The following is a 26,238-nucleotide window of genomic DNA, read 5'->3' on the forward strand; positions in this document are numbered from 1 at the left end:
TCTGATAACTAAAGATTTTTATTAAATACAAATGTTGTGTCAGAAGTAGGGATTGCAGTAGTGTATATATTTAACAAGGATTTGTGTGATAAAAGACTGTTTGGGATTATGTACTAGTGGTTGGTGCTGTGATGGAGGTCAACAGTGGACAGAAAGTGGCCAGATGACATGAATACTTTCTGATTAAAGCAGTCTGTCTTTATTTTAGAAGATTCTAGCTATTTGTTTGGAGACTATCAGTCAGTGTCCCCTAAAAAGCTGAGATTGTTAAGCATGCAGGAGTACCACACACTCATTTTTTTACACTCCAAAGCCTAGTATGGGATAGTAGGTTTGCCAGAGCCACTAGGCTTTGAGGCAGAGCTAGCTTTGGGGATACATCCCTTTTTCTTGCTTGAGGAAGCACCAAAATTGTAGGGGCACATTCTAGGAATAGAGTTGGGACATCAGTGTTTTTGTCTGATTTTCTGAGGCATTTTTTTAAAGGGTAAAGATCATGAAGGGATGCTATTTGATGCTGCTAACTTAGAATAGTTTCCAATCATACAGGGAGATTCCAGCCTGCTTGAGTTAAAGGAGAATGTCCAAGACTACTGAGTTAGCTCTGCAGTCTCTAAAACGGCCATCGTTTCTCTAGCCACCACTGTGCTCACTGTGCTGCCTTCCTGCTGCTCTATAGTTGTTTTTGGAAACCAGGTGTCTCTAAGGACAATGAGACCAGCATCTTCCAAAACTTATTTGCAGCACCACTTAATGAACCCATCAAATGAACTCTCTGAATAAAATGACTGCAACTACATCTACTTCATTTGTTCTTGGGATATACTCTAAAAAAGGAATATTCTGATTAGCTGGAATTCTATGCTTGAAAACTATTCTAATACTATTAAGTATTTATGGATCTTTGATATTGGTAGGACGTGGTAGTAGGGGAGGTTATCGCTCAGTCTTCAGCCAGAAGAGGCAAACTTAAAACTATGAGTGGCTGTTAGCATACTCTGGTTAGAAGAGGAGCATCTGCAAGTGGCCTTTGCAGCTGTACTCAAATCTTAGGTGAGGATTTGTAAGAAAATCTGATCATGTTTGGCCTTGCCCATCTGAGAATGTCTGATTAAAAAAAAAAAAAAAAAATCAAGTTCTTGCTTTGATTTTTTTTTATTGACAGTATAGCCAGAGCTAGAGAAAGCAGTTATTGGATTCTATAAATTTAATAAATAATTTAATTCTAAGAGGAAAACAGTGTACTTGGATGTCTTAACAGAAATTGCTAAAGGCAAGAAACTTGGCATACATTCTGCTTGGATTCAAGAGGAGACAGTACAGGAGGAACACTGGAATATTTTGAGGTAAGAAACCTGAAGAGTTAAGACATTACAGATGAAAGGATAGGGAGCTGGGCAACTGACTTGAGGTAAAGGGAGTTATATATTTGGTAACATGTGACTTTAGCTGCCCACCTGGGATTGGTTGCCAAAAGTAGCCTTTTTATTAGATAAAGAGCAGGCTGGATGCCCTGGACAGGTAAGGACGCACTGTATAGTGGACTCCCAATACCAGCACCAACCACTAGCCTTTGACACCATAAACAGGAATGAGGTCAAGGGCTATGCTTAGCATTTTAAATGGAAGAGCCAGACGCTGAGAAGAACAAGAGAATAAAACCACAAGGAGAAGGAAACTAGTAGCATTAGTAAGAACAAGCAGGAAACAAGAAGACCAAGTACTTTCAACTTTCAACCTTTCTCTACTTCTTTATATTTAATGAGGCAAAATAACTGGGCAGGATGACCAAGCCAAGGAAGTTGAGATTGACTTTCCAACCATGCTGATCAATATGATATTGTCAGGGTTACTGAGGATTTTGTTTCTGCCTCAATGTAATATACTTCCAGGTACTTTGTTAGTACAGTGTAGACACTGAAGTACTTCAGTAAGAATTATGACAGTAGTTGCAGGAAGCAATCTATGATTACAGGCTTGGTAAATACATACTGCAATAAGAGAGTTCCCCTAAAAGACAAGGGATGCAGGCAAATTCAGCCCCTTAAAAATAACAAAAAGGATAAAAAAAGATTAATAAAATTGAGGCAGGTTCATTTTCTTCCTTTTGCTGAACGGGGGCAGGAGGCAGACTACTTCGGTTTAAGGGGTATTGGATAAGCTTTATAAAACAGGAAGATGGCAAAGGTTTTGTTTAAGTTTCTCTTTACTTTAATTTGCTTAAAACTGCAAACACTTGTGCTTGCAACAACTTCCTAAAAGGAGAAGTAGTGTTCCCTTTTATTATCTTAATAAAGCATTTGCCCCATCATACAAATGATTTTTCCTGTGCTAACAGCTGAACCAGTGGCACAAAATTGAGATGATAGTTACTGCAGCAAGGTCCCTGTAAATCAAAATCTGAGCTTTACATAAAAATCTTATTTATAAAAAATACAATACCAAGTACAGTGAGGATGGAGCATGGAGCAGCAGTGCTCCCTGCCAGGGCCATGTGGAAGTGGCTTCTGCTACAGTGCTTGCTTAATGGCACAAGTGAAAAGCTGAATAAGGCAAACACTTGAAGAGGCAGTTTCTGTAAACGTCGGGGCGTGGGGGGAGTTTCCTCTGTTGGGACAGCTACTGATTTGGGATGGCTAAGATCTGAGGCTATGATATGTAGCTACACCTGACATGTCACGTTGCAGATTAAGACAGCTCCTCCTGGACTAGAAACCAGTTCACTTGTTTTAGGAGATAGGTTATCACTGTAGCCTTCTGCCTTTACTGTCACAATGTGCAGCATCCAGCTGATACCCCCTTCCCCTGTGGAAGAAATCACCTTCAAAATCTTCCCAAGTGAAAAGATAGAAAATAAGCTAAGTTATTAGAAAAGTCTCCTTAGCTTAAAGCTCCTTAAGAACCCTACATTGAGTACTAAGCAACTTTGTTAGTGGTGTGTAGCTCTACACAAATGCTTTAACTAGAATATGTATTCCCACCCACTTGGTATCTAACAGTAATAAATTGTAATGACACTTGGAAAAGAAACTGATCTTGATTACTTCTGGCCTCTTCTCATGTCCTCACTTGGAACTTTCCAGCTTTCGTGACATATTTGACTCCTTTAAATGGCTTATATTTCTCCCCATACATGTCCAAGCGATTTACTTTCAGGCCTGTGTCAAAAAGAATGAAAGGAATAAATTACTACATCTCAGTTATACGAACCAATACTATATAGATAAAATGTGTATTTAAGCAATGAGCCTATACAGTAACTCTGACCTGAAGCAGCGTCTACTCCATCCACTATCAGGAAATGTCCCACCTACATTCACAAATTATTGAACTGTGGGGTTATGGTTTTAGTTGATTGCCATGTAGGCAGGGAATTCTACTTTCTGTGACTATGACTGACTTCTTTTCTGGTGGGTGAACGAAGGCAGGGGTTAAGGGAACTTGAGCGAAATAAATGCTCTCCACAACTGATGCCAGGGAGGCTGGCCCTACAGCACAGCCTAAAAGGCAAACTGGAGCTGTTGCTTTTTCTATAGCAGGAAATGTTTGTTACTTTTTTAACTATCCAATAACTGGGCTCAGTGAAACTTAGTTACCCTTAAACAAAGTCAAACACTTTTACCTGAAATAGCAAGTTGCTGAATCTTGAACTGTATGTTGAGGCTGGGATTCTCTTCTGGCTTAGGTGCTCCTGACTGTAAATTTACCAATCCCTTAAGACTTGGGAGCTTTTGTGGAGTAATTTTTCCCACATCCCATGTTAGTACCTTAAAAAGAAATAAAAAACAAGCATGTGACTTGAACTTGTTTTCTATTTGCAAATGAGGAACTTAAGGTTCCAGATGTCAAATTCCTTGCTTAACGCTAATAAAAGGCAAGTTGGAAGTTGACAAATCCCATCTGATTTTAAATGTTCTTTTTATTATACCATCTTCACTGCTTCTCTCTGAGCCTGTTTCTTTTTCTGTAAAGGGAGAATCATCTAAGTTGGTATTTGAAAATTTTTAGCTGTAGAAGTTCAAGTGAAATCTTAAGCATGGAAGCTCGATGCAGAAGAGAAAGCGAAGCTGTTCTGTTTGAAGCTACACTGGAAGGGCACGAGATCCGGAGCCCCCCTTTCCCAGTCCCGCGTTGTTTCTGAGGAGCTTCTTTGAATTCCTGGGATGGAGTTAGATAATGTTTAACAGTTTATGACTTTTAATTAAAAAAAAAAAATGTCTTTGGGTACCGTGAGTGGGTTCAGCTGCTAATTCCAACACCAGCATCCCATATCAAAGTGCATCAAAGGATGGAAGCTCTGTGTCACTCTGCCTTTCAAATAAATACATAAATACATCTTTTTAAAGAATATGCCTTTTTGGGGCTGGCGCTGTGGCACAGTGGGTTAAGCCACTACCTGTGGTGCAGGCATCTGATATGGGCACCAGTTCAAGTCCTGGATGCTCCATTTTCAATCCAGCTTCCTGCTAATGCACCTGAGAAAGCAATGGAAGATAACCAAAGTATTTGGGGCCCTGTAACCATGTAAAAAACCTGGAGGAAGCTCCTGGCTCCTGCCTGGCCCAGCCCTTGGAATGAACCAGTGGGTGGAAGATCTATCTCTCCCTCTATGTAACTCTGAGTTTCAAATAAATAAATACATCTTTAAAAAGCCTTTTTATCAGGCAGTTCAATGACTATGCTGTAGTTGCTTCATAATCTTCCGCTATAGGCATGTGTAAATAGGCAGAACAATGTCTCCTGTGGAAGAATATGAAATGAAGAACTTTTAAAAGGGGGCTGGCTGGCATTGTGGCCTAATGGATTAAGCCACTGCTTTTAATGCTGGCATCCCATGTGGAGTGCTGGTTTGAGTCCTGGCTGCTCTGCTTCTGATCCAGCTTGCGTATTTAATGAGGCTGGCAAGGCAGCAGAAGACGATTCAAGTCCTTGGGTCCCTCAACCATTTTTGAGACCAGGATGGAGTTCCTGGCTCCTGGTTTTGGCAGGACCTTTTGAGAAGTGAACCAGCAGGTGGAAGATCTCTCTCTACCCCCTCTCTCTGCTGTTTTGCCTTTCAAATAAATAAGTAAATAAACCTTAAAAAAAAGGAACAAAATAATGGTTGGTTTCTACAGAAAGATCTAACAATAGATTATAGTATCTTCATATATCCACAAAACACTTAAAAAAGCCTTTACTGGGGCCAGCACTGTCGCGTAGCAGGTAAAGCTGCCACCTGCAGCGCTGGCATGCCATACAGACACTGGTTCAAATCCCAGCTGCTCCACTTCCAATTCAGCTCCCTGCTATGGCCTGGGAAAGCAGTACAAGATGGCCCAAGTCCTTGGGCCCCTGCACCTACGTGGGAGACCTGGAAGAAGCTCCTGGCTCCTGGCTTCAGACTGGCCCAGGCCTGGCCATGGCAGCCATCTGGAAAGTGAATCAGCGGATGGAAGACCTCTCTGCCTTTGCCTCTCTGTAATTCTGCCTTTCAAAATAAATAAATAAATTGTTTTAAAAAAGCCTTTACATTCTTATTAGTAGAGACAGTCTTTGGGTTATCACAGATGAGTAAAGGTACTTTGAAAGAAGATAGAGTCAGTTTCACGTCTCTGTTTATCTACTCAGGGGCAGACGTGGGATTCTCTCTACAGCCAGTGGCAGAAATACAGCCTAGTATGACCTTTGTTTGGTTTGGATAGGAACTTTAGTTTTAAACAAGGTGGTAAACCTCCCCTCTACTCTTTCCCCCAAATCACAAAAGAGATTTCAGGAAACACTTGCTCACTCTTGATCTGAAGTGGCTGTACCTTGGTGACTGGATCAAAGGTATAGCTGCCTTGTGTTGGTGTCAGGTTCATATTCAGCACAACTTTTGGCATGTGAACTGTCACTGTAATTCCTTCAACAGTTTTGCCCATATTCTGCTTTGGTCCAATCGTTACATCAAATCTGCCACAGGAACTGTTCTCCTTGAAGCTGATATTATGTTTCACATACACTGGTATTGCCACTAGACTAAAAGACACAAAAGCATATACATACACAATTAATGGTTAGGATACCTTCAGAGCTGCCCTGAAAATACCAGTCCAGAGTATTCTACCCTGCGTCTACTCCACAGTAGGGATCCATATTTCTGAAACTGCGTCTTTAGCATCTGCACAAAGGAAAGCTGGGTATAGCACATTCTGGTACCACTGTGGTCTAGGAAATCTATCATTTCTCAGCAGGAGGTATACAGATCAGAACCCAACTCTGAAGCCTAATAACAGTGTAAGCAATTGAGACAAATGGTTCTAGTTTTTAAAAAGATCCCACTGAAAGGTAATTTAGAATTTAATATAAATGATGAGAGCCAAGAAACATTTCTCTGCTTTTCAGTCCTGTCTTGATGATACCACCCAAATACCCTCAGATCCTTTCAAGGAAAAAAATAGCTATATAAGCTACGATGCTGAATTGTTCCTTTGAAACTCACGGCAGCAGAGAGTGACTTGAAGTGGGCATGTTGGGCAAGTCTGCAGAGCTAAAGGTAAGGCCTGTCTCCTTCTGTTGGCCAAATGTCTACAGACTTTGATAAAATTATGGTACCAGTTCCGGGTTCTGGTTATGCATAGTCCAAAATGCTTGTTCTCAGGCATAGGCTTTGCTATGGTCTTATTTACTGCTACTATGTACTCTTAGATTCAAGGTACAGATTATTTCAGGCATGTATTCTCATCAGTTCTCTTGGGGTATCTTTTTTTTTTTTTTTTTTTTTTTTTTGACAGGCAGAGTGGACAGTGAGAGAGAGAGACAGAGAGAAAGGTCTTCCTTTGCCGTTGGTTCACCTTCCAATGGCCACCGCAGTCAGTAAGCTGCGGCCGGCGCACCGCGCTGATGCGATGGCAGGAGCCAGGTACTTCTCCTGGTCTCCCATGGGGTGCAGGGCCCAAGCACTTGGGCCATCCTCCACTGCACTCCCTGGCCACAGCAGAGAGCTGGCCTGGAAGAGGGGTATCCGGGACAGAATCCGGCGCCCTGACTGGGACTAGAACCCGGTGTGCCAGTGCCGCAAGGCGGAGGATTAGCCTAGTGAGCCGCGGCGCCGGCCTCTCTTTGGGTATCTTGTTGAGTTGTGATTAAGTCAACCATGATGAACTCAAGTAGCCAAGTGTAGAATGAAACAAGGCAAAGTAGGTTCTATTCAGTACACTGATACATGATGGAAGATTCTGGCTGACACATCAACATACTTTTGTGAGCTGACACGGTAGGATATGAGTCGGAAATTTCCATCTGGAGGAATAAATGACAAAACTCTTTCAGATTCCCAGCGTTTGAACCGGATGCAGGGATGGAAGCTGACATCATCCAGAAGCCTGGGGTTCTGCCAGGAAAACACAAGACAGCCAGGTTCATAAAGTATACCAGCTATGGTAACTCTGTTCAGTATTATGAGATATTAGTATTTTTTCTAAAGATAAAGCAGTCATGAATGAAATAAACCAGGCACAGAAAGACAAATACCACATGTTCTCACTTATATGCAGAAGCTAAAGTCGATCTCACCAAAAATTACAGTGATTACCAGAGGTAGATGGAGTAAGGTGGTGGAGAACAGAGGGAGGCTGTTAAGATGGATCTCCTAATACAGTTAGAAGGAGTAAGTTCTGCAGTTCTAGCACAGTAGGCTGACTACAGCAATTTGTGATTTATGAAGAACTAGAAGAGAGGAATATGAAAGTTCCCAATAGCAAGAATGACAAACATTTAAGAAGATAGAAATGCTAATTATACTGATTTGATCATTATACACTGTTTATGTAAATGTATTATCACGCTGTAGCCCTTAACTATGTTATTATGTGTCAAAAAGATAAAAGTCATGTGAGCATTTATTAGTTATTATGACATCCACAGAACCTTAAACGTTTCACAATTTGCAAGTATTTTATATACATTATTTGAATTTCAATAACTACCAGGGAGCAAAGATGAATAATATTAGTTCCATTGCATAGGTAAAAAAACTGAGGTTCAGGACAAATTGGTAAAAGAGCACCATAACTCAATTCTTTTCATTGTTCTTTGCAGTGTGGTATGCTAAGTCCAAAATGATAAGACAAAGTCCAGTGCCCTTTCCTGTTAGTAAAGCAGATAATTATTCAGTGAAAACTAAAGTAGAGATTTGCCAGCTAACTTTTAAGTCACTTTTAGCACATCTAAGCAAAGACTTCTCAGCCTTTTCATAAAGGCCAGGCTCATCATGTAAACTACTGTCCTGAAAGCTGCTATGCTAGCAATACTTCTCAGATGATCCTTTACACTCTTAGATACAAACTTATCTAAAGTACTTATCACCTCATTTAATATTTAGTTGTAGTACTTATCGCTTCATTGAGTATTTCATATGTATGCTATTATGAGTTGGAAATTTCCACCTGGAGGAATAAATGTAGCCCTTTGCTGCAAACAAGAAAACAAAACTTACCATGAAAGATAGGGAGAGATCGGGCATTCCTGATAGCTTAATGCAAGCATCAATGACCCCCTGAATTTCTGCAAAGACTGTAGATCCTGAAGAAAGAAAAAGATTGATAGTATCAATGGAATCTGAGTCTTTAGCAGAGCTATCACTATATCTGGAGTAATGGAGCCACCCCCTGGGTGTCAGACTTGCTGAAGCTTTGCACCTCGATTAACAGGTCAGTGGACAGGGGATATATTACACCAGTTCAGAAAGCCTTTTCATTTAGTGCCATGGTCTGTAGCTAACTCTGGTTGGAATATGATAATGCTAATGAAAATCAAACCTATCTCCTTTAGAGAGTTCACCTTCTAAGACTACTGATATGAATTTAAATTGTTACAACAGACTTGAAAAATGAGGGAAATTTATTAGGAAATGCAGCAAACTACTTCCTAACTTTTAAGAAATAGGAGCCACTTGGGATAAGCATTGTGATGTAGTGGGTAACGCTGCCACCTGCAATGCCAGCACTCCATACGTGTGCCAGGTTGTGTTCTAGCTGCTCCACTTTCCATCTGGGTCCCTGCCACCCACATGGGTGACACGATGAAGCTCCCAGCTCCTGGATTTGAGCTGACACAGTCCTGCTGTTGCAGCTATCTACAGAGTGAACCACCCTCACCACCCTAACTCTGACTTACCAAATAAATAAATAAACATTTAAAAAAAGAAAAATAGAAGCTATGATCTATTTTTCTGTAGACAGAATGCTACAGTGGAAAGAGTAATCACTGAAGAAAAGATATTGGCTAGGGGCCGGTGCTGTGGCATAGCAGGTTAACGCCCTGGCCTGAAGAACTGGCATTCCATATGGGCGCTGGTTCGAGACCCGGCTGCTCCACTTCAAACCAACTCCGTGCTATGGCCTGGGAAGGCAGTAGATGGCCCAAGTCCTAGGACACCTGCACCTGCGTGCGAGAACTGGAAGAAGCTCCTGGCTTCGGATTGGCGCAGCTCTGGCCGTTGAGGCCAACTGGGGAGTGAACCAGTGGATGGAAAAATCTCTTTCTCTGTCTCCTCTCTCTGTGTAACTCTTTCAAATAAATAAACAAATCTGTAAAAAAAGAAAAGCAAAGCTGAAAGGAAGGATTCCTTTCCCTTTATCAATTACTATTAAAAAAAAGATATTGGCTAAAATTCACTAATTATCATCACATATCAAATACAACCTTTAGTGGATCACTCAACCTTTCTAAGGCTCTTCCTTTCTTTCTTATGGCTGCAACGGCTGAGACTAAGCCAGGCCGAAGCCAGAAGTCAGGAGCCAGGAGCTTCTTCAGCATCTCCTATGTGGGTGCAGGGACCCAAAAACTTGGGCCATCTCTGCCTTCCCAGGCCATCAGCAGGGAGCTGGATCAGAAATGGAGCAGGAACTCAAACTGGCGCCTATATGGGATGCCAGTGCTGCAGGCAGATGCTTAACATACTACATTGCAGTGCCAGCCCCAGCCTCAGTTTACATATAAAATGTGATGATGGGACTAGATTTTTAAAAATACTTTATAATTTTACTAATTTTTTGATAAACATTTAATACTTGCACATTTTATGGGTATTCTTTTTTCTTTCTTTCTTTTTTTTTAAGATTAATTTATTTATTTGAAGGCTGAGTTACAGAGAGGCAGAGAGAGGGGGAGAGGGAGAGAGAGAGAGAGGTCTTCCATCTGCTGGTTAACTCCCCAGATGGCTGCAACAGCCAGAGCTACACCAATCTGAAGCCAGGAGTCAGGAGTTTCTTCTGGGTCTTTCATGCAGGTGCAGGGACCCAAGGACTTGGGCCATCTTCTATTGCTTTGGGGTATACTTTCAACATATATACAGAGCCTGGATTGATTGAGCTAGGCAACTAAGCGTTTACTTCCTTTTTTTTTTTTTTTTTTTTTTTTTTTGACAGGCAGAGTGGACAGTGAGAGAGAGACAGAGAGAAAGGTCTTCCTTTTGCCGTTGGTTCACCCTCCAATGGCCGCTGCGGCCGGTGCGCTGCGGCCGGCGCACCGCGCTGATCCAATGGCAGGAGCCAGGTGCTTCTCCTGGTCTCCCATGGGGTGCAGGGCCCAAGCACTTGGGCCATCCTCCACTGCACTCCCTGGCCACAGCAGAGAGCTGGCCTGGAAGAGGGGCAACCGGGACAGAATCCGGCGCCCCGACCGGGACTAGAACCCGGTGTGCCGGCGCTGCAAGGCGGAGGATTAGCCTAGTGAGCTGCGGCGCCGGCCTCCTTTTCGTTTTGTTTGGTGCCTATCAGCTCTTCTTTTCCAGTTCTTCATATGGTATATAATACAATTTTGTGAACTACAGTCACCCTAGTTATATTATGAATATTTTTAATAATTAAATTTTATGATTGTGATAGAGTACCATCACCTGGTCTGGCTAAAAAATAGTCAGACACAGCCCTCTGCTAGTAGTACGGCATATAAAATAGTAGTAAAAGTATGGTATATGATAGATATGCAGTAAGTGTTACAAATAAATAACAAGCAAGAGAAGTATACAGAGTAATAATTAATCTGTAAGTAAGGCATGATGATTTCTAATTTACGAATGTTTGGCAGACTTCAACTAGTGGTTATGAAAATTATATGTAACCTCTGGGCAAAATAAACAGAGTTCTAAATCCTTAGAAAATAAATGCCTTTCTACTGAAATTACACTGCCAAAGGATTTTAATTTTCTTTTCAGCCTATGTCGGCTGAATTGTTTTTTCCCTAAATTGGACCTCATGCACAAATTACCTGATTTGTCTATAATTGCATCTATTTCTTCAACGACATCAAAATAGGCTTCGTTGTTTGTGTACTTTACCCCTGCCCGGCGCCATGGGATATTGGACAGCTGCCCAGTGGGAAGTGTGTCCCCAACATTACTACTGCCTGGGAAATGTAAAAGAAGAAAGCAAAGCTGATATATAAAATGGTTATCAGAAAAGCTATCATCAGAAAACAAAATTAAAAAAAAAAAAGAAGTAAGTGGCTTCTTCAAATGCTGTGTTTTTCTCACTGAAACTGTGATGGTCTCCAGAAATGTCAAAGATGTATCTATAACCAATATGATCAAACTTCTAAAAGACAGAAACAGGCCATGTGGTTCTCTGACAAACCAGGTTAAATTCATTTACTTATCTTTTGCTTTCTGTGTGTTAATAGAAACAATAACTAATTCCAGTGGCCCAACAACAGACTCTCATCCTGCTGCCACTGATGAAAAGAGGTTGTTTGTTTCAAAATCTTTTGCTGATAAAATGTCTCCACTGAGAATACAAAGTGATAAATAGGCCCTTTGGTATTCAGCTTAATTGTATACCAGATGCTGCCAAAAAGGCCTCAGTGGAGAAACTGGATGAAGAACATGCTCTGGCCTTTTCCCATTTTCAGGTCAGCACACTGATTTAGCTGCAATATGGTTAAACTTCAATATCTAATTGCATGGTAAATCACAAACACTTGTGTGATTGTCCAAAAAAACGTGCTTTGACTTACTTAACATTTTGGTTACTTTACACTTCTAATCCAAGTACATGCTTAACTGTCCTCTGGCCAAGAAGGGAGGGGCATAGTTCATAAAGTGGTTTAAAAAAAATCTATCTTCTTACGAACAAGGTACAATTACCATTATGTTTTTAAGCATTTTCCCATGTAGGTTGCATTTACTATTTTGTTCTATTTTGTTAATTTTGTTTTGAATGCACTTGTATTCATACTGTATATACAATTTTGCAATCCATTTATGATTGGTGTTCCTGCCTCCAACCTGTTGCTTTCCAGAAGAATTTTTGAAAGCCATAGCTTTCATCATGTTGTTTTCCTGCTTAAAATCTTCCATGTTTACAATAAAAGCTAAATATTTAGCCTAACATTCAAGGACTTTCTCAGCTGTTAAAATTACTTCCCTCACTACGCATCTGAAAAACAGCTCGGCTTCTATTAAAGGGGTTAATACAACTCAAGGTTTTCACTTCATGTGTATTTTTCCTCATACCTATGGAGAATGCTTTTTTTCTAACTCTACTGATTGTCCAGGGCCCTGCCTGAAGGCTACTTATTACAGTCCAGCAAGGATTACTTCATATACTGAACTATCCTCTTGGACTTTACAATATATTGCCCTATGGATACATGTTAAATTTTTACATTCTACATAGTAACATTTTTCTAATTAAAAATATGTTTATTTTGGAAGGTTGGAAATTATGAAGCAAAAATATATTCTGTATTTCCTTAGCTTGAGATAGTTACTGTCAGCATTTTAGATTTTTGTCTTTGAGAATGTCAATATATAATTAAGAGTAGCTTTTAATGGTCTTGAGCTGTTTTTTTAACCTGTTTAATAATTTTAGAATGAGTATTTCCAGTGTTACTACATTATCTGCAAAGTATGAAACTGTTTACTAAAATCTTAGTGTTACACAGGAGTTTAAATTTTAGGCACACAGTGGCTTCATAGAGTGACTTCTTTAACACTACCTAGGATAATTTATCCAATCCTCTTACTTAGTGCATACCAGTAACTAATTCTGGCCAAATCTTACTACTTTAATAATTTGTCAGATCATAAGTACCAATAAGTTGTTTATAAAATTGTAGCTGCTAGAGGAATATGTTTTCACCTTACCTGTAATAGAATTGACAACAGAACGTAGAATTGTTGGTGGCTTAATCAGTTCTTTCAAAATGTTAGATTCAGTAGCCAGTGGAAATCCATTGTCTAACATTTCTTCCAAGAGCTCATATACTATGACCACGTTATCCTTGATTGCAGCCTCTGAACACTCACCAAAATAGTCCTAACAAAATATATAGAATATTGCACAATGAAAAGCAGAAAGGAAGATTTGCTACATACTTTTTCTCAGAATAAACTTAAAGTGAAGTAACTTACTTTTTAACATGTTGAAAATCTGTAAGCAAGAGGGAAGAAACCCCTCTAGTCCTAGCACTACTCCTCAAAATTTTTGTAATTTATTATTTATTTCAGAGACAGACAGACACACATACACAGAGAGACAGAGTTCCCACGCACTAGTTCAATCCCCAAATGCCTACAATGTCCATGGCTGGGTCAAGGTTAAGTCAAGAGCCAAGAACTCAATCCAGGTTTCTCACATGGGTTTTAGGAACTCAATTATTAAGCCATCATTGCTGCCTCCCTGGGTCTGTATTATTGGGAAGCTGAAATCGGGAGATGGAAATTAAACTCTGATGTTGAATGAAGTGTAAACTGGCATGTTAAACTGCAAATGCCTGCTCCCTAAAGTGTTTTTGGAATGAACTTGATTCCTAATACATTATACCAAAAAGTACTGAAATGTTAAACTGGGGGCCTGTGCTGTGGCATAGCAGGTTAAGCCACAGTTACAGCTCCTGTTCGAGTTCTGGCTGCTTCACTTGCAATCCAGTTCCCTGCTGGATCTCCCTGGGCAGAGAGCAGGATTGGAAGTGTAGCAGCCAGGACTCGAACTGGTGCCACAGGCCGGGACCTTCACAGCACTGGCCCCATGAATAAATCTTAAACAAAAAAGAAAGAAAAAGAAAGAAATGTTAAACTGGCATGTAAGCAAGAAACTTCACTTGTCCTGGGCAGGTGTTAAGTGCTGGAGTAGGCTGCTTAGTGCTGCTTAGGAACGCTTGCATCCTGTACCACAGTGCTGGTTCCAGCTCTGCTCCTCCATTTCCAATCCAGCTTCCTAATACCGCATGCTAGGAGGCAGAGGATAATAGCAAGTGCTTCCCTTCCTTCTACGTGGGAGACCCAGATAGAGTTCCTGGCTCCTGCCTTCAGCCTGGCCCAGCTGTAACAGGCATTTGGGGAGTGAACCAGTGGATAGAAGAAGCATGCTCGCTCTCTCTGTTGCTCTGCCTTTCAAGTAGATGAAAAAAATAAGCATTGAAAAACAACACCACAAAAACTTCATTTGTCCTGATTAACTACTCCTAAGCACACATGGATAAGTTTTAAATTATTTGGTATACACAGCAAGACAAGAAAAAATATAGATTGTAAATACAGAAGAGTTCATAATCAACAAAAATCTTGGGAATATCCAGAGAATTTTATTTGGAGGGCCCTATTATTGCCTGATGACATAATTTTTAATATACCTAAAAAACAGCAAACAGAGTAGCCGTGTGTACGCTGTACACTCTATAGAAAAAGGTTTAAGAAGTGAGAAACAAAGAGTATACACTAAAAGCTGCAAATTAATCACAAGCCCCACTTCCAGCTAACTTGTGCAACTTAAATTAGAACGGTTTTATGCATAACCAACCTGGAAAGTGTCAGCAACTCGATGCAGGAACTCAATTACAAAGAGAGGTGGCACTTCAGTCTGTATGACAGACACAAAGAAGAGCTTGTCCCGGTAGATACTGATGAGGTAATGGTGAGGTGTTGAAATGACAGGTGGCACATTTTCAACATCAGCAGCTTTCTCCTGAGCTTCAAAGAAATAATCACAGACAGACTGGCTCACAACACTCTTCCAGTGCTTCTCCAGAAATATGTCACCGGAACAGTTAATGAGAAATAGACTGTGGATCATTTTTCTGTGGGGGGGAAAAAGGTTTAATTTTATTAAATGTCACAAAGTGCCCATGTATTACCCTGATACAAAACCTTACAAAGCAATATAAGAAACTACAGACTATTTTCATTTAAGAACACTGACAGAGTGGCTGGCACTGTGGTGTAGAGTTAAGCCACCGCATGCAACACTGCCATCTCAAGTGGGCGCTGGTTCATGTCCCAGCTGTTCCACTTCTGATCCAGCACCCTGCTGATGGCCTGGGAAAAGCAGCCGAAGATGGCCCAAGTGTGTGGGCCTCTGTCATTCACATGGGAGACTGACAAGAAGTTTTTGACCCCCGCAGCCATGGGAAGTGAATCAGTGGATAGAAGACCTTTCTCTCCTTCTCTCTGTAACTCTTCCTTTCAAATAAATAAATCTTTTATTTTTTAAGGAATATTGATACAAAAATCCTGACAAAAACACTAAAAAACTGAATCTGGTAACATATTAAAAAAGGGCTACATTCCCTCACCAAGTGATATTTATTTCAAGAGGGAAAAGTTGGTTCAAATAAGCAAATCAAAGTAACATGGAATATTAATACAAGTACCAAAACAAATAGTCATTTCAAAAATTAAAGAAAAAGCATTGACAAAATCTAAGACCTTTTCATGAAAACAAAACAAGTGCTTGAACCAGGAAGATAAACTTCCCTAACCTGATAAAGACATCCACGAGAATCTCACAACTAATATCACATTTAATAGTAAAAGAACAAATATAGGCCGGCGCCGCGGCTCACTAGGCTAATCCTCCGCCTTGCGGCGCCGGCACACCGGGTTCTAGTCCTGGTCGGGGCGCTGGATTCTGTCCCGGTTGCCCCTCTTCCAGGCCAGCTCTCTGCTGTGGCCCGGGAGTGCAGTGGAGGATGGCCCAAGGGCTTGGGCCCTGCACCCCATGGGAGACCAGGAAAAGTACCTGGCTCCTGCCATCGGATCAGCACGGTGCGCCGGCCGCAGTGCACTGGCTGCGGCGGCCATTGGAGGGTGAACCAACGGCAAAGGAAGACCTTTCTCTCTGTCTCTCTCTCACTGTCCACTCTGCCTGTCAAAAAAAAAAAAAAAAAAAAAAAAAAAGAACAAATATAGATTGTCCACTCTCACCATTTTTATTCAACATGGTTCTAGCCAGGGCAATTAAGTAAGAAAAAGAAAAAAAAAAGGCTCTCAAATTGAAAAGGAAAGAGCAAAACTGTATTTGCAGAATATACAATCTTTTATATAGAAAATCCTAAGGATTAGACACAAAAAACTAGTAGAGCTAAAAGATGAGTTCAGCAAGATTGCAGAATGACAATGAATCCAAAAAAACGAACTGTATTGCTATTCATTAGCTACAAATAGCATGAAAATAAAATTAAAGAAATAATTTCAGGGTCAGGCATTTAGTCTACCAGTTAAAATGCCCAAATGAGGGGGCTGGTGCTGTGGTGTAGCGGGTAAAGCTGCCGCCTGCAGTACCAGCATCCCATAAGAGCACCAGTTTGAGTCCCAGCTGCTCCACTTCTGATCCAGCTCCCTGCCAATGTGCCTGGGAAAGCAGCAGAAGGATGGCCCAAGTCCTTGCGCCCCTACATCCACATGGGAGACTCAGAAGGAACTCCTGGATCCTGGCTTCAGATGGGCTCGGTTCTGGTGCTGTGGCCATTTGGGGAGAGAACCAACAGAGAGCAGACCTCTCTCTCTTTTGTCTCTACCTCTCTCTGTAACTTTGTCTTTCAAATAAATAAATCTTTAAAAAAATGTATACAACTCTTAGAAAAAATGCATAAATCTTCATGACCCTGGATTAGCTATTTTTTTTTTTAAGATATGACACCAAAAGCACAAGCAAGAAAAAAATAGGTCACTTGGTCTTATCAAAATTATAAGTTTTATGCTTCAAAGGACATTGTGAAGAAAGTAAAGACAACCCACAGAATGAAAGAACTCATTTGAAACCATATAACTGGTAAGGGCATATTACCTATAGATAAAGAACTTTGATAACAACCGACAATTAAAAAATGGGCAAAGAATTTGAGGACATTCATCCAAAGAAAATATACATATGAATGGCCAGTCATTCATGAAATACAAATCAAAATTACAAGGAGGTAACATTTCACACACACTAGGCTAGCTGTAATAAAGGCAGAGAATAACAAGGGTTGGCAAAATGCAGAGAAATTAGAACCCAGGCACACAGCTGGTAGGAATGAGAAAATGGAAAAGTTTGAGTTCTTCAAAAAGTTGGAGTTATGTGACCGCGTGATTCTACTGCAAATGATACACATTTTGTACATGAATGTTCACATCAGCATGATTCATTAAAAGCCAAACCAAATGTCAATTAACTGATGAATGAAAAAACAAAATGTAAATATTAGCTATAAAAAGGAATTAAGTACTTAAATACACAGCATCGATGAACCATGAAAGAATCCAGACAAAAGGCCACCTAATATATGATTCTATTTGTATGAAATACCCAGAATAGGTATATCTGTAGAAACAAAGTAGATTAGTGGTTACAGGCAGAGAGTCTAGTCAAAGAGGCAGGAACAGGGAGTTACTGATAAAGGAGTTGGAATTTCTTCTTAAAGTGATAAAAATGTTCTGGAATTAGAGCTGATTGTGGCAAAACTATGTAAATATACTGAAAACTATTAAATAGTACACTTTAAAATGATGTCTTTTTAGTATGTGAATTATATCTCAATTTCAAAAAATGTACTCTTCATGTCTTGTGACACAATCTACTCCTAGGCAGATTCCAAAGACATGTGTACAAATGTGCAGCAAAAAACATGTATTAAAAATACATTTTTAACAGCAAGCACCTGCAACAACTCAAATGTTTATTCACACAATGGAAAAATTATAGCATTTTATAAAATATTATACAGCAATGAAAATGATTAATTGCCGCAGAAAACAAACATGGATATATCTTAGAAATAAGCCAGATACCAAATATGCATAGCAATATCCATACATATGATGTTCTAGAACAGGCAAAGCTAATCTGGGGCATCAGAATCTCCTGGTGTTCTTTATGGAGGAGCAGGAGTAGTGACGGACAGGGGCAGGAAGCTGGTCTTCTAAGGTGCTGGTAATGTTTACTCTTGATCTGAATGATGTTTACAAGTTGTGTTCACTTTGTGCTAATTTACTGGGCTTTACATTATCATTCATATGCTTTTCTGGATATTATGCTTCAAAAAAAAAAGCTTATTGTCAATATGGGAGACTGGAAACATGCATACCTAATTTTTGTCTTTTACATGGAAAAGCATCATTATCAAACATTTGGCTTAACATGGTGGGGGTGGTGTTGTGGCACAGTGGGTTAAGCCACCCCTTGCAATGCCAGCATCCCATATAAGCCCCAGTTCGAGTCCTGGCTGCTACACTTCCTTTCCAGCCCCCTGCTAATGAACCTGGGAAGGCAGCAGCAGATGACCCAAGTGCTTGGGCCCCTGCCTCCTACCCAGATGGAACGTCTTTGGTCTAGCCAGCCCTGGCTATTGCAGCCATTTGGGGAGTGAGCCAGAGGATGAAAGATCTTCCTCTCTGTCTCTGCCTTTCAAATTGAAATTAATTAATTAATTAATTCTTAATTAAAAAATAAAAGAGAATGAGGCCCACGCTGTGGTCTGATAGGTTAAGCCTTTACCTGTAATGCTGGCATCCCATATGGGCGCCAGTTCGAGTCCTGGCTACTCCACTTCCCATCTAGCTTTCTGCTGTTGCTTGGGAAAGCAGTAGAAGATGGCCCAAATCCTTGGGCCCCTGTACCTGTGTGGGAGACCTGGAAGAAACTCCTGGCTCCTGGCTTCAGATTGGCCCAGCTCCAGCTATTGTGGCCATTTGGGAAGTGAACCAGTGGATAGAAGACCTTTCACTATGTCTCTTCCTCTCTCTATCTGTAACTCTACATCTCAGATAAATATTTTTTTAAAAAAGAATTTAAAATCCATGAATACAGATTCTATGCAATAAGATAAATTTCAAAATTTATAAATTTTATATGTGGAAAAGAAGCCTTTTCAGAATTGACTCATTCAGCTCTGTTGACACATAAAACAATGACATCACACTGACCCATTCTTTTCAGAGGAAATCATTTATTTTATGAAAGCAGCTGACATTTAAAGACCATCTAGTAATGATTTCCTCTTCCCATTTGGTATGTGTTCAATAGTTACCAAGTAAATAACACCAATTTCTAAGGCATGTTTTAGTATTACTATATTAATGAAAAATGAATAGTTAATGATTTAGAGATCTTTTCATTAGAAACAAAAATGTTTCTTTTTTCAAGGCTATCTCTATAAGCAATCAACTTGATCTGGTAAACTGTGACACCTCAGGCTTAGGACCTGCTAAATTTTTCTACATTATCTAATCAGATGGTTTGCTTGGTAGACCTGCTTGGTGTCAGCCTTGTATTTCTATCTGGACTTTACTACAATTGCCCCTGAATACACAGACAGCTATATAGAATCTGTTGACTTTATAACCTCAACTGTTAAACTCTGAAAAAAATGGAACAGGAATATCCAATGATGAGATCTGAACTAAATTTTTATTTAATAATGTGTTTTATTTAATATGCCTTTTTCTTAGGACAAAATCTTTACGTGAAATATGAAGTGTGAACCAAGATTTGAGTGAAAGCCAGCTATGGAACATGACATCCTTTACAAAAATAAATCTTCCAGGCCCACTCAAATTGTTTTTTTTTTTTTTTTAAACAGATTTATTTATTTATTTATTGAGAAGTAGAGTTACAGACAGAGAGTAGAGATAGATAGAAAGGTCTTCCATCTGCTGGTTCATTCTCCAAATGGCTGCAATGGCCGGAGCTGGGCCAATCTGAAGCCAGGAGCCACTTCTGGGTGTCCCACGTGGGTGCAGGGGCCACCTTCTACTGCTTTCACAGGCCATAGCAGAGAGCCGGATCAGAAGTGGAGCAGCTGAGACATGAACTAGCATCCATAAGGGATGCCAACACCACAGGCAGCAGATTAGCACCGGCCCCTCAACGTGTTTTATACATTAAAGATAAATGAATTAAAAACATCTAAAATGTAAATACTTGCTGTGGGCCAGACTCTACATTGGGCACTTTACCTATGTTTTCATTTAATCTTCCCAATACTGTTAGAAACTGCTTTTATCTCTGTTTTATAGATAAGGCAAAACAGTCTCAGAAAAGGTAAGTCACTTACCTAAAATCACACTGTAAGTATCAGAGCTAGGAATGAAATCTAGGTCCAGATGAATCCTAAGCCACTGCTCATACCTGCTTCTTAGAGATGTATAAACGCATTATTATGCAGCACTATCCAACAAAGTTTTCTGCAATGATGGAAATATCCTTTAGTTGTGTTGTCCAATATGCGGTTCACTAGATACATGTGGCTACTTAGCATGTGAAACATGGCTAATGCAACTGATATACTTAAATATTAATTAAGTTAAAGTTTAAAAACTGGTAGTCAGTGCAGTGAATGTGCTGTTTTAACTTATGCTTCAACTCTTCCTCTTAAATCATATGCTTCTTGTTTACTTAGAAACCAAAATATGGTCTAGTTTTTATGCTGAGGAAGTTTAATCAATTATTTAGAGGAGTAATTATGATTAGAAGAGCTGACAACTATCACCCTACAGAAAGTATGTCGTTCACATGGACCTAAGTATTCACTGCCACAACATACCCTAAAAGACTTGCTAGTTCTTGAAGCAAGTCACTTTGGAGTTACTTTATTTTAGGGCCAGATCTCTATTCATCCTCTTAAGCTGGTAAATTCTTTCCAGGAAAGTTTCCATTAAAGTTGTTTTTACTGGCAGTAGTTCAGGTTTCAGAAGAATACAGTAAGTTAAACCAGCCTGCTGAATTTATTGTTGTTATCCTCAGTGCTGAGATAAAGGACAACACTTGCAGGCCTCAAAAGTACTTAGCTTTAAAACCCATCTGAACCTTCTCTAACAGGAAAAGGGGTTTTTTGGTTTGTTTGTTTTTTGACAGGCAGAGTGGACAGTGAGAGAGACAGAGAGTCTTCCTTTTGCCATTGGTTCACCCTCCAATGGCCACCACGGCTGGTGCACCGCGCTGAGCCGAAGCCAGGTGCTTATCCTGGTCTCCCATGGGGTGCAGGGCCCAAGCACTTGGGCCATCCTCCACTGCACTCCCGGGCCACAGCAGAGAGCTGGCCTGGAAGAGGGGCAATCGGGACAGAATCCGGCGCCCCGACCGGGACTAGAACCTGGTGTGCCGGTGCCGCTAGGTGGAGGATTAGCCTATTGAGCCGTGGCGCCGGCCCTAGGAAAAGGGTTTATTTCTCCTATGCATATTATCACGAAGGGCCTAATGCATATAACAATAATATATGTGGCAGCATAATCACTCCGTTCCTTAGCAACACATCATCCTTTTAATAGGTGGAATTACTTCTTTTATTATTTTAATAAGCTTCAGGGAAAGCTACACAGTCACTATCACCACAACCATCTTTGTGCTCCTGGTGACTTTTGAGTCATAAAACAGAATTCTTCCAGTGTATTCTCAAGAGAAAAACTGGGTTCAGAGGTCATTTCATCACATTTTTGACTGCTGCTAAAATACTCTATAAATCCCATGGATTAAATGCTGTACATCCTCCTGGTGTTTTACAAGCAATAAAATTACAATAGTCAAAATATAACTGGAACATAGTATCTAAAGGAGAAAATGTATTGATTCTCCATATTTAAAAAATAGAGGCAGCGAAGAGCCTATATCCAAAATGAGAGAATGACTCCAGAAAAGTATCTAGCTCCTCTGAACAATATTGTAATCACTTGTTCATTTCAATAAACAGCTCCAAATACATCTTATATACTAGGCAGTTCTGGATACAAGGTAGAGTGAAACAGTTCCCATAAGCACAGCATGTGGATTTCAGCAGATAAGATAAATGATAAATGTGTTAGAATTTCTTCTTCCTCTTTTTTTTTTTTTTTTTTTTTTTTCTGACAGGCAGAGTGGACAGTGAGAGACAGACAGAGAGAAAGGTCTTCCTTTTTGCTGTTGGTTCACCCTCCAATGGCCGCCACAGCCGGCAAGATCCGAAGGCAGGAGCCAGGTGCTTCTCCTGGTCTCCCATGCGGGTGCAGGGCCCAAGCACTTGGGCCATCCTCCACTGCACTCCCGGGCCTGGAAGAGGGGCAACCGGGACAGAATCCGGTGCCCCGACCGGGACTAGAACCCGGTGTGCCGGCGCTGCGAGGCGGAGGATTAGCCTATTGAGCCACAGTGCCGGCTCAGAATTTCTTGATAGGGGAAATATGGTGTGTTATGAGAATCTACAAGGCCTGGAGGTGAGAGCACACACACACAAGTCAGTATAAACTTAGCTACTCTGGCAGGTACAGGACAGTGGTGCAATGAGAGGTAAGAACAAGGTAGACAGTGATTCATAGGGCAATGCAACCCTCATTAAGGAGTTTGAGCCTTATTCTCATGCAGTGTAAACTCAGGCAATCTGACCTTCATGTTTGGAAAGATAACATTAATCACACTGAAGAAACGGGATAACTGGGCACTGAACATGGTTGCACTAGTTGAGACACAAATGATGGTCATGGCCTAGAGTAAGATGCTGACAATTGGGATAGAGTAAAATGAAAGGATAAACATTTGTTTTAAAATTTATTTTATTTACTTTGAAAGTCAGAGTGAACTAAATATTGTTAGATTCCACTTACCCACAGACTGCCAATCAAATCTCACCGCTAAAAAACTTTTTAAAAAAAATTTTTTTAAATTGAAATTGACAATTGTATTTATACATATGCAGAATGTGATGTTATAATTTATGAATAAAATGTGGAATGACTGAGTTAATTAACAAACCCAGAAAAATCTGATACCTCAGAATACTTTGTTTATCATCCATTAGTACATAAACTTATCTATGCTGTAATTGCAGGAACTCTATCTTGTTCCTCCTTATATCTGCAAGTGTCTAGTATACAAAATGTATTCAAAACTATTTGTTGAATGAGAATAAGAGGAATATAATGTTCTTTGTCTCACAAGACACAATTTTTTCTCACATGGAGATGCATTTTTAATACATAGAGGACACTGGTGATCTTGGTAAAAGGGGTTTTAGTGGTAGTTCAGTGGAAAACTGGAATAAAGGCATTGCAGTGTCCTGAGAAATAAATAGCAAATAGGAAAAAAGAGAGATGAATAAATTCTAAAGATACAGCTGTAAAGGGAATTGAAAAACAGGAAAATAAAGGGCTGTCACCGTGGTGCAGTGGGTTAAGCTGCCACCTGCAATGCTGACAACCTGTATGAGCACCAGTTCGAGTCCAGCCTGCTCCATTTCCAATCCAGTTCCCTGCTAATGTGCCTAGGAAAGCAGAAAAAGATGGTGAAGTACTTGGGCTTCTGCTATCCAGAAGCAGCCTCGTGGCTTTGGCCTGGCGCAGCCATGGTCATCGTGGTCATTTGGGGGAGTGAATCAGTAGATGGAAGCTAGCATTCTCTCTCTGCCTTTCAAGTAAATACATAAATCTTTCAGAAGAAAAGGAAGACAGGAAAAAAAATGGAGTAGATCCTGAAAGGTAAGAAGAATATTTCTCAAGGTTTAAAGGATGGTATGGACAGAGAGGGAAAAGCTGACGCAGGAGTGAGGGAATAAATGAAAGAAACGCCTTGAGGACACGGGAGAGGATGGCATTGGGAGTCAATGTGATTTAAAGAGAAGGGACCCTTTTAACTCTTCAAATAGAAGAGAAGAAAGTTTGTATTTGGTTTCAAGAAAATGATGACTTCTGTTTTCTCTGCATAATGCAATGGAAAGCCTCTTTTCCAAAAATACCATTTACGGGGCCAGTGCTGTGATATAGCAGGTAAAGCCACCGCCTGCAGTGCCGGCATCCCATATGGGCACCGGTTTGAGTCCCAGCTTTTCCACTTCTGATCCAGCTCTCTGCTGTGGCCTGGGAAAGCAACAGAAGATGGCCCGATTGCTTGGGCCCTGCACCCGTGTGGGAGACCCAGAGGAAGCACCTGGCTCCTGGCTTCAGATCGGCGCAGCTCTTGACAATTGTGGCCAATTGGAGAGTGAACCAGCGGATTGAGGGCCTCTCTCTGCCTCTCCTCTTTCTATGTAACTCTGACTTTCAAATAGATAAATAAATAAATCTTAAAGAAAAGAAAAAATAGAGAATTAAAAAAAATACCATTTGCTACTCATGAATTGAGATAAAACAGAGCTACTTAAAAATATCTAGTATATTGTTGAAAAGTCAGAAACACTGTAAAAATCACAAGGTTTATAAGAAAGGCTTGATAAGAAAAACGATCCTTATTGTAGAGAGCTCCCCTACTGATGATGTGTAAGTTTCAGGTAATTCTTCCTTTGCTCCACTTTTCCTATGGTCTGACTTGAAAACGTCTGGGGCTGGCACTGTGGTGTAGCCAGTAGATAAAGCCGCTGCCGGCAGTGCCGGCATCCCATATGGGCGCCGATTCGAGTCCTGGCTGCTCCACTTCCCATCCAGCTCTCTGCTATGGCCTGGGAAAGCAGAAGATGGCCCAGGTCCTTGGGACCCTGCACCCGCGTGGGAGACTTGGAGGAAGCTCCTGGCTTCGGATCGGTTCTGGCAGTTGTGGCCAATTGGGGAGTGAACCAACAGATGGAAGACCTTTCTCTATCTGTCTGTGTAACTTTGACTTTCAAATAAATAAATAAATCTGTAAAAAAAAAGTTCCTTTTCTTTCCAAAATTAATTCACCCACTGGTACCATATCATCCTCTTCCTTCTCATCCGGCATTTTCTCTTCTCTTTCTAGAACCCTTAATCTAGCACACTGATTATTTGCTTTCTACTCCCAAACACATGTCTTGTATTCGAAACAATCAAATTCAAACTTTTCATCTCACCACTCTGAGTAATCGGGCTTCATGCCCCAAATGATGAAGGATTAGTCTACACTGCATTATTAAAGCAGCTCTCTCAAACGGCCCAAAGATTCTCTAGCCTTCAACACTTTACTACTTACTCTTCGATTTCAGCTTCCTGCTTGGGCTCTTGCAGCATTTCATGTCTGATAACCTTCCTGAACACACCACAAAGGCTTCTTATCATACTCTACGGAATGTCATGGTTTTGTTTCTCACCCTGAAACTTAATTCCCAGTTTAGTTCTCAGAGGTCGCCCCTCCGCACACAAAATTAATCTCTGCTAATCTCCACCTAAAACATTCTTTCCAATTCGATAAATCCCACAACTCCACACAACCCCTTCTCCTTTTGTGATGGCTCCCAATTTTATACTGACATCACCTTCTTCATCAAATAGGCTGTAAATTCAGGTGCAAACGAATCTAAAGCCAACATGCCACATTGCCCACTTTTCCACAGTCACCTTTCTTCGGAACAACGGCAACATCCTCCTAGTATTCTCCACCCTCTAACAGGATGTCCGCTCAGGGCCATTAGGAGTTTTGTCATCCAAAAAGGAACCCTGGGGCTAATTCGAATAGTCAGAACTCCAGCTCCCTGAGGCAACAAGACCCTTTTCCCGTCCGGGAGCACGGAGAAGGACGCCTACAAGCAGGACCTTGTGCCTGGGAACACTGCCCTGCAGGTGCATCTTTCTCTTCCGGCCCAGCTGGCAGGAAAGCCCGGAAGGCCGGGAGCCGGAGAGAGGTGCGGCTCCAGGTCGCAGCAACAGAGACGCTCCTGGGGCCCAGAGCCTCAGCCATTCAGCCTACTACCCAGCTGTCCCCTGTCTGCAGACTCCCCAGTCTCCGCACTCACCCGGACACCCAGGCCAGTCAGTCTGATTCGGCGCCGGGTCCTCTCCGGACCAAAGCTGAGGCAGCAGAGAAAGCCGTGAGGACCCCGCAGTTGGAGTGCCCAGAAGATCGCCTGACTAACAGCTTCAAAGACTCAAACTCGGTCTCCCGAATTAGAAAGATTAAATAGCAAGATAGGCGTTAGGTGAGAGAAAAGAAATTTCTTAATGTTTGGGATTTAAGTCTGCTAGTTCATCTAGGATCTAGGAAAAGGGCGGGATTCCGCACCGTTTGGACTCAGGCGCTCATCTGCAGCCTAACTCAGTCTCGGGTCCCCTACAGTGGAGTGGGTGGGGCCATGAGGGGGCGGGGCAATACAGGGGTAGAGCCA

At 41.0% G+C, this 26,238-nt stretch overlaps 1 protein-coding gene across 3 annotated transcripts; it reads right to left on the reverse strand.

Annotated features, from left to right (window-relative positions):
• On the reverse strand, positions 1-26,195 carry AP3M1 (adaptor related protein complex 3 subunit mu 1). Of its 3 annotated transcripts, XM_017348696.3 has the most exons (10): positions 25,870-26,160; positions 20,278-20,407; positions 14,763-15,039; positions 13,109-13,280; positions 11,233-11,370; positions 8,459-8,544; positions 7,221-7,354; positions 5,793-6,000; positions 3,623-3,767; positions 1-3,158 (listed from the first exon to the last, which is right to left on the reverse strand). In XM_017348696.3, the coding sequence occupies exons 3-10, from the start codon at positions 15,033-15,035 to the stop codon at positions 3,058-3,060; spliced, it is 1,257 nt and encodes a 418-aa protein (XP_017204185.1). In that variant the 5' UTR covers positions 15,036-15,039; positions 20,278-20,407; positions 25,870-26,160; the 3' UTR covers positions 1-3,057. The 3 variants fall into 3 exon arrangements, with proteins under 3 accessions (XP_017204185.1, XP_008268160.1, XP_069913964.1); XM_008269938.4 differs by lacking the exon at positions 20,278-20,407 and having other exon boundaries at positions 25,870-26,195; XM_070057863.1 differs by lacking the exons at positions 11,233-11,370; positions 20,278-20,407 and having other exon boundaries at positions 25,870-26,190.
• Between the last annotated feature and the right edge of the window lie 43 nt (positions 26,196-26,238).

This window comes from Oryctolagus cuniculus, chromosome 15, assembly GCF_964237555.1.
Source record: "Oryctolagus cuniculus chromosome 15, mOryCun1.1, whole genome shotgun sequence".
Classification (NCBI taxonomy): domain Eukaryota; kingdom Metazoa; phylum Chordata; class Mammalia; order Lagomorpha; family Leporidae; genus Oryctolagus; species Oryctolagus cuniculus.

Excerpts from the sequence above, each read along its gene's own strand:
- AP3M1 (XM_008269938.4), bottom strand. The coding sequence starts at position 15,035 with ATGATCCACAGTCTATTTCTCATTAACTGTTCCGGTGACATATTTCTG. Across the intron at positions 6,001-7,220 it reads TACCGTGTCAGCTCACAAAA|TCTAGTGGCAATACCAGTGT; the intron begins GTATGTTGATGT and ends TGTGTCTTTTAG. Across the intron at positions 3,768-5,792 it reads CCTTTGATCCAGTCACCAAG|GTACTAACATGGGATGTGGG; the intron begins GTACAGCCACTT and ends TTTCTTTTTAAG.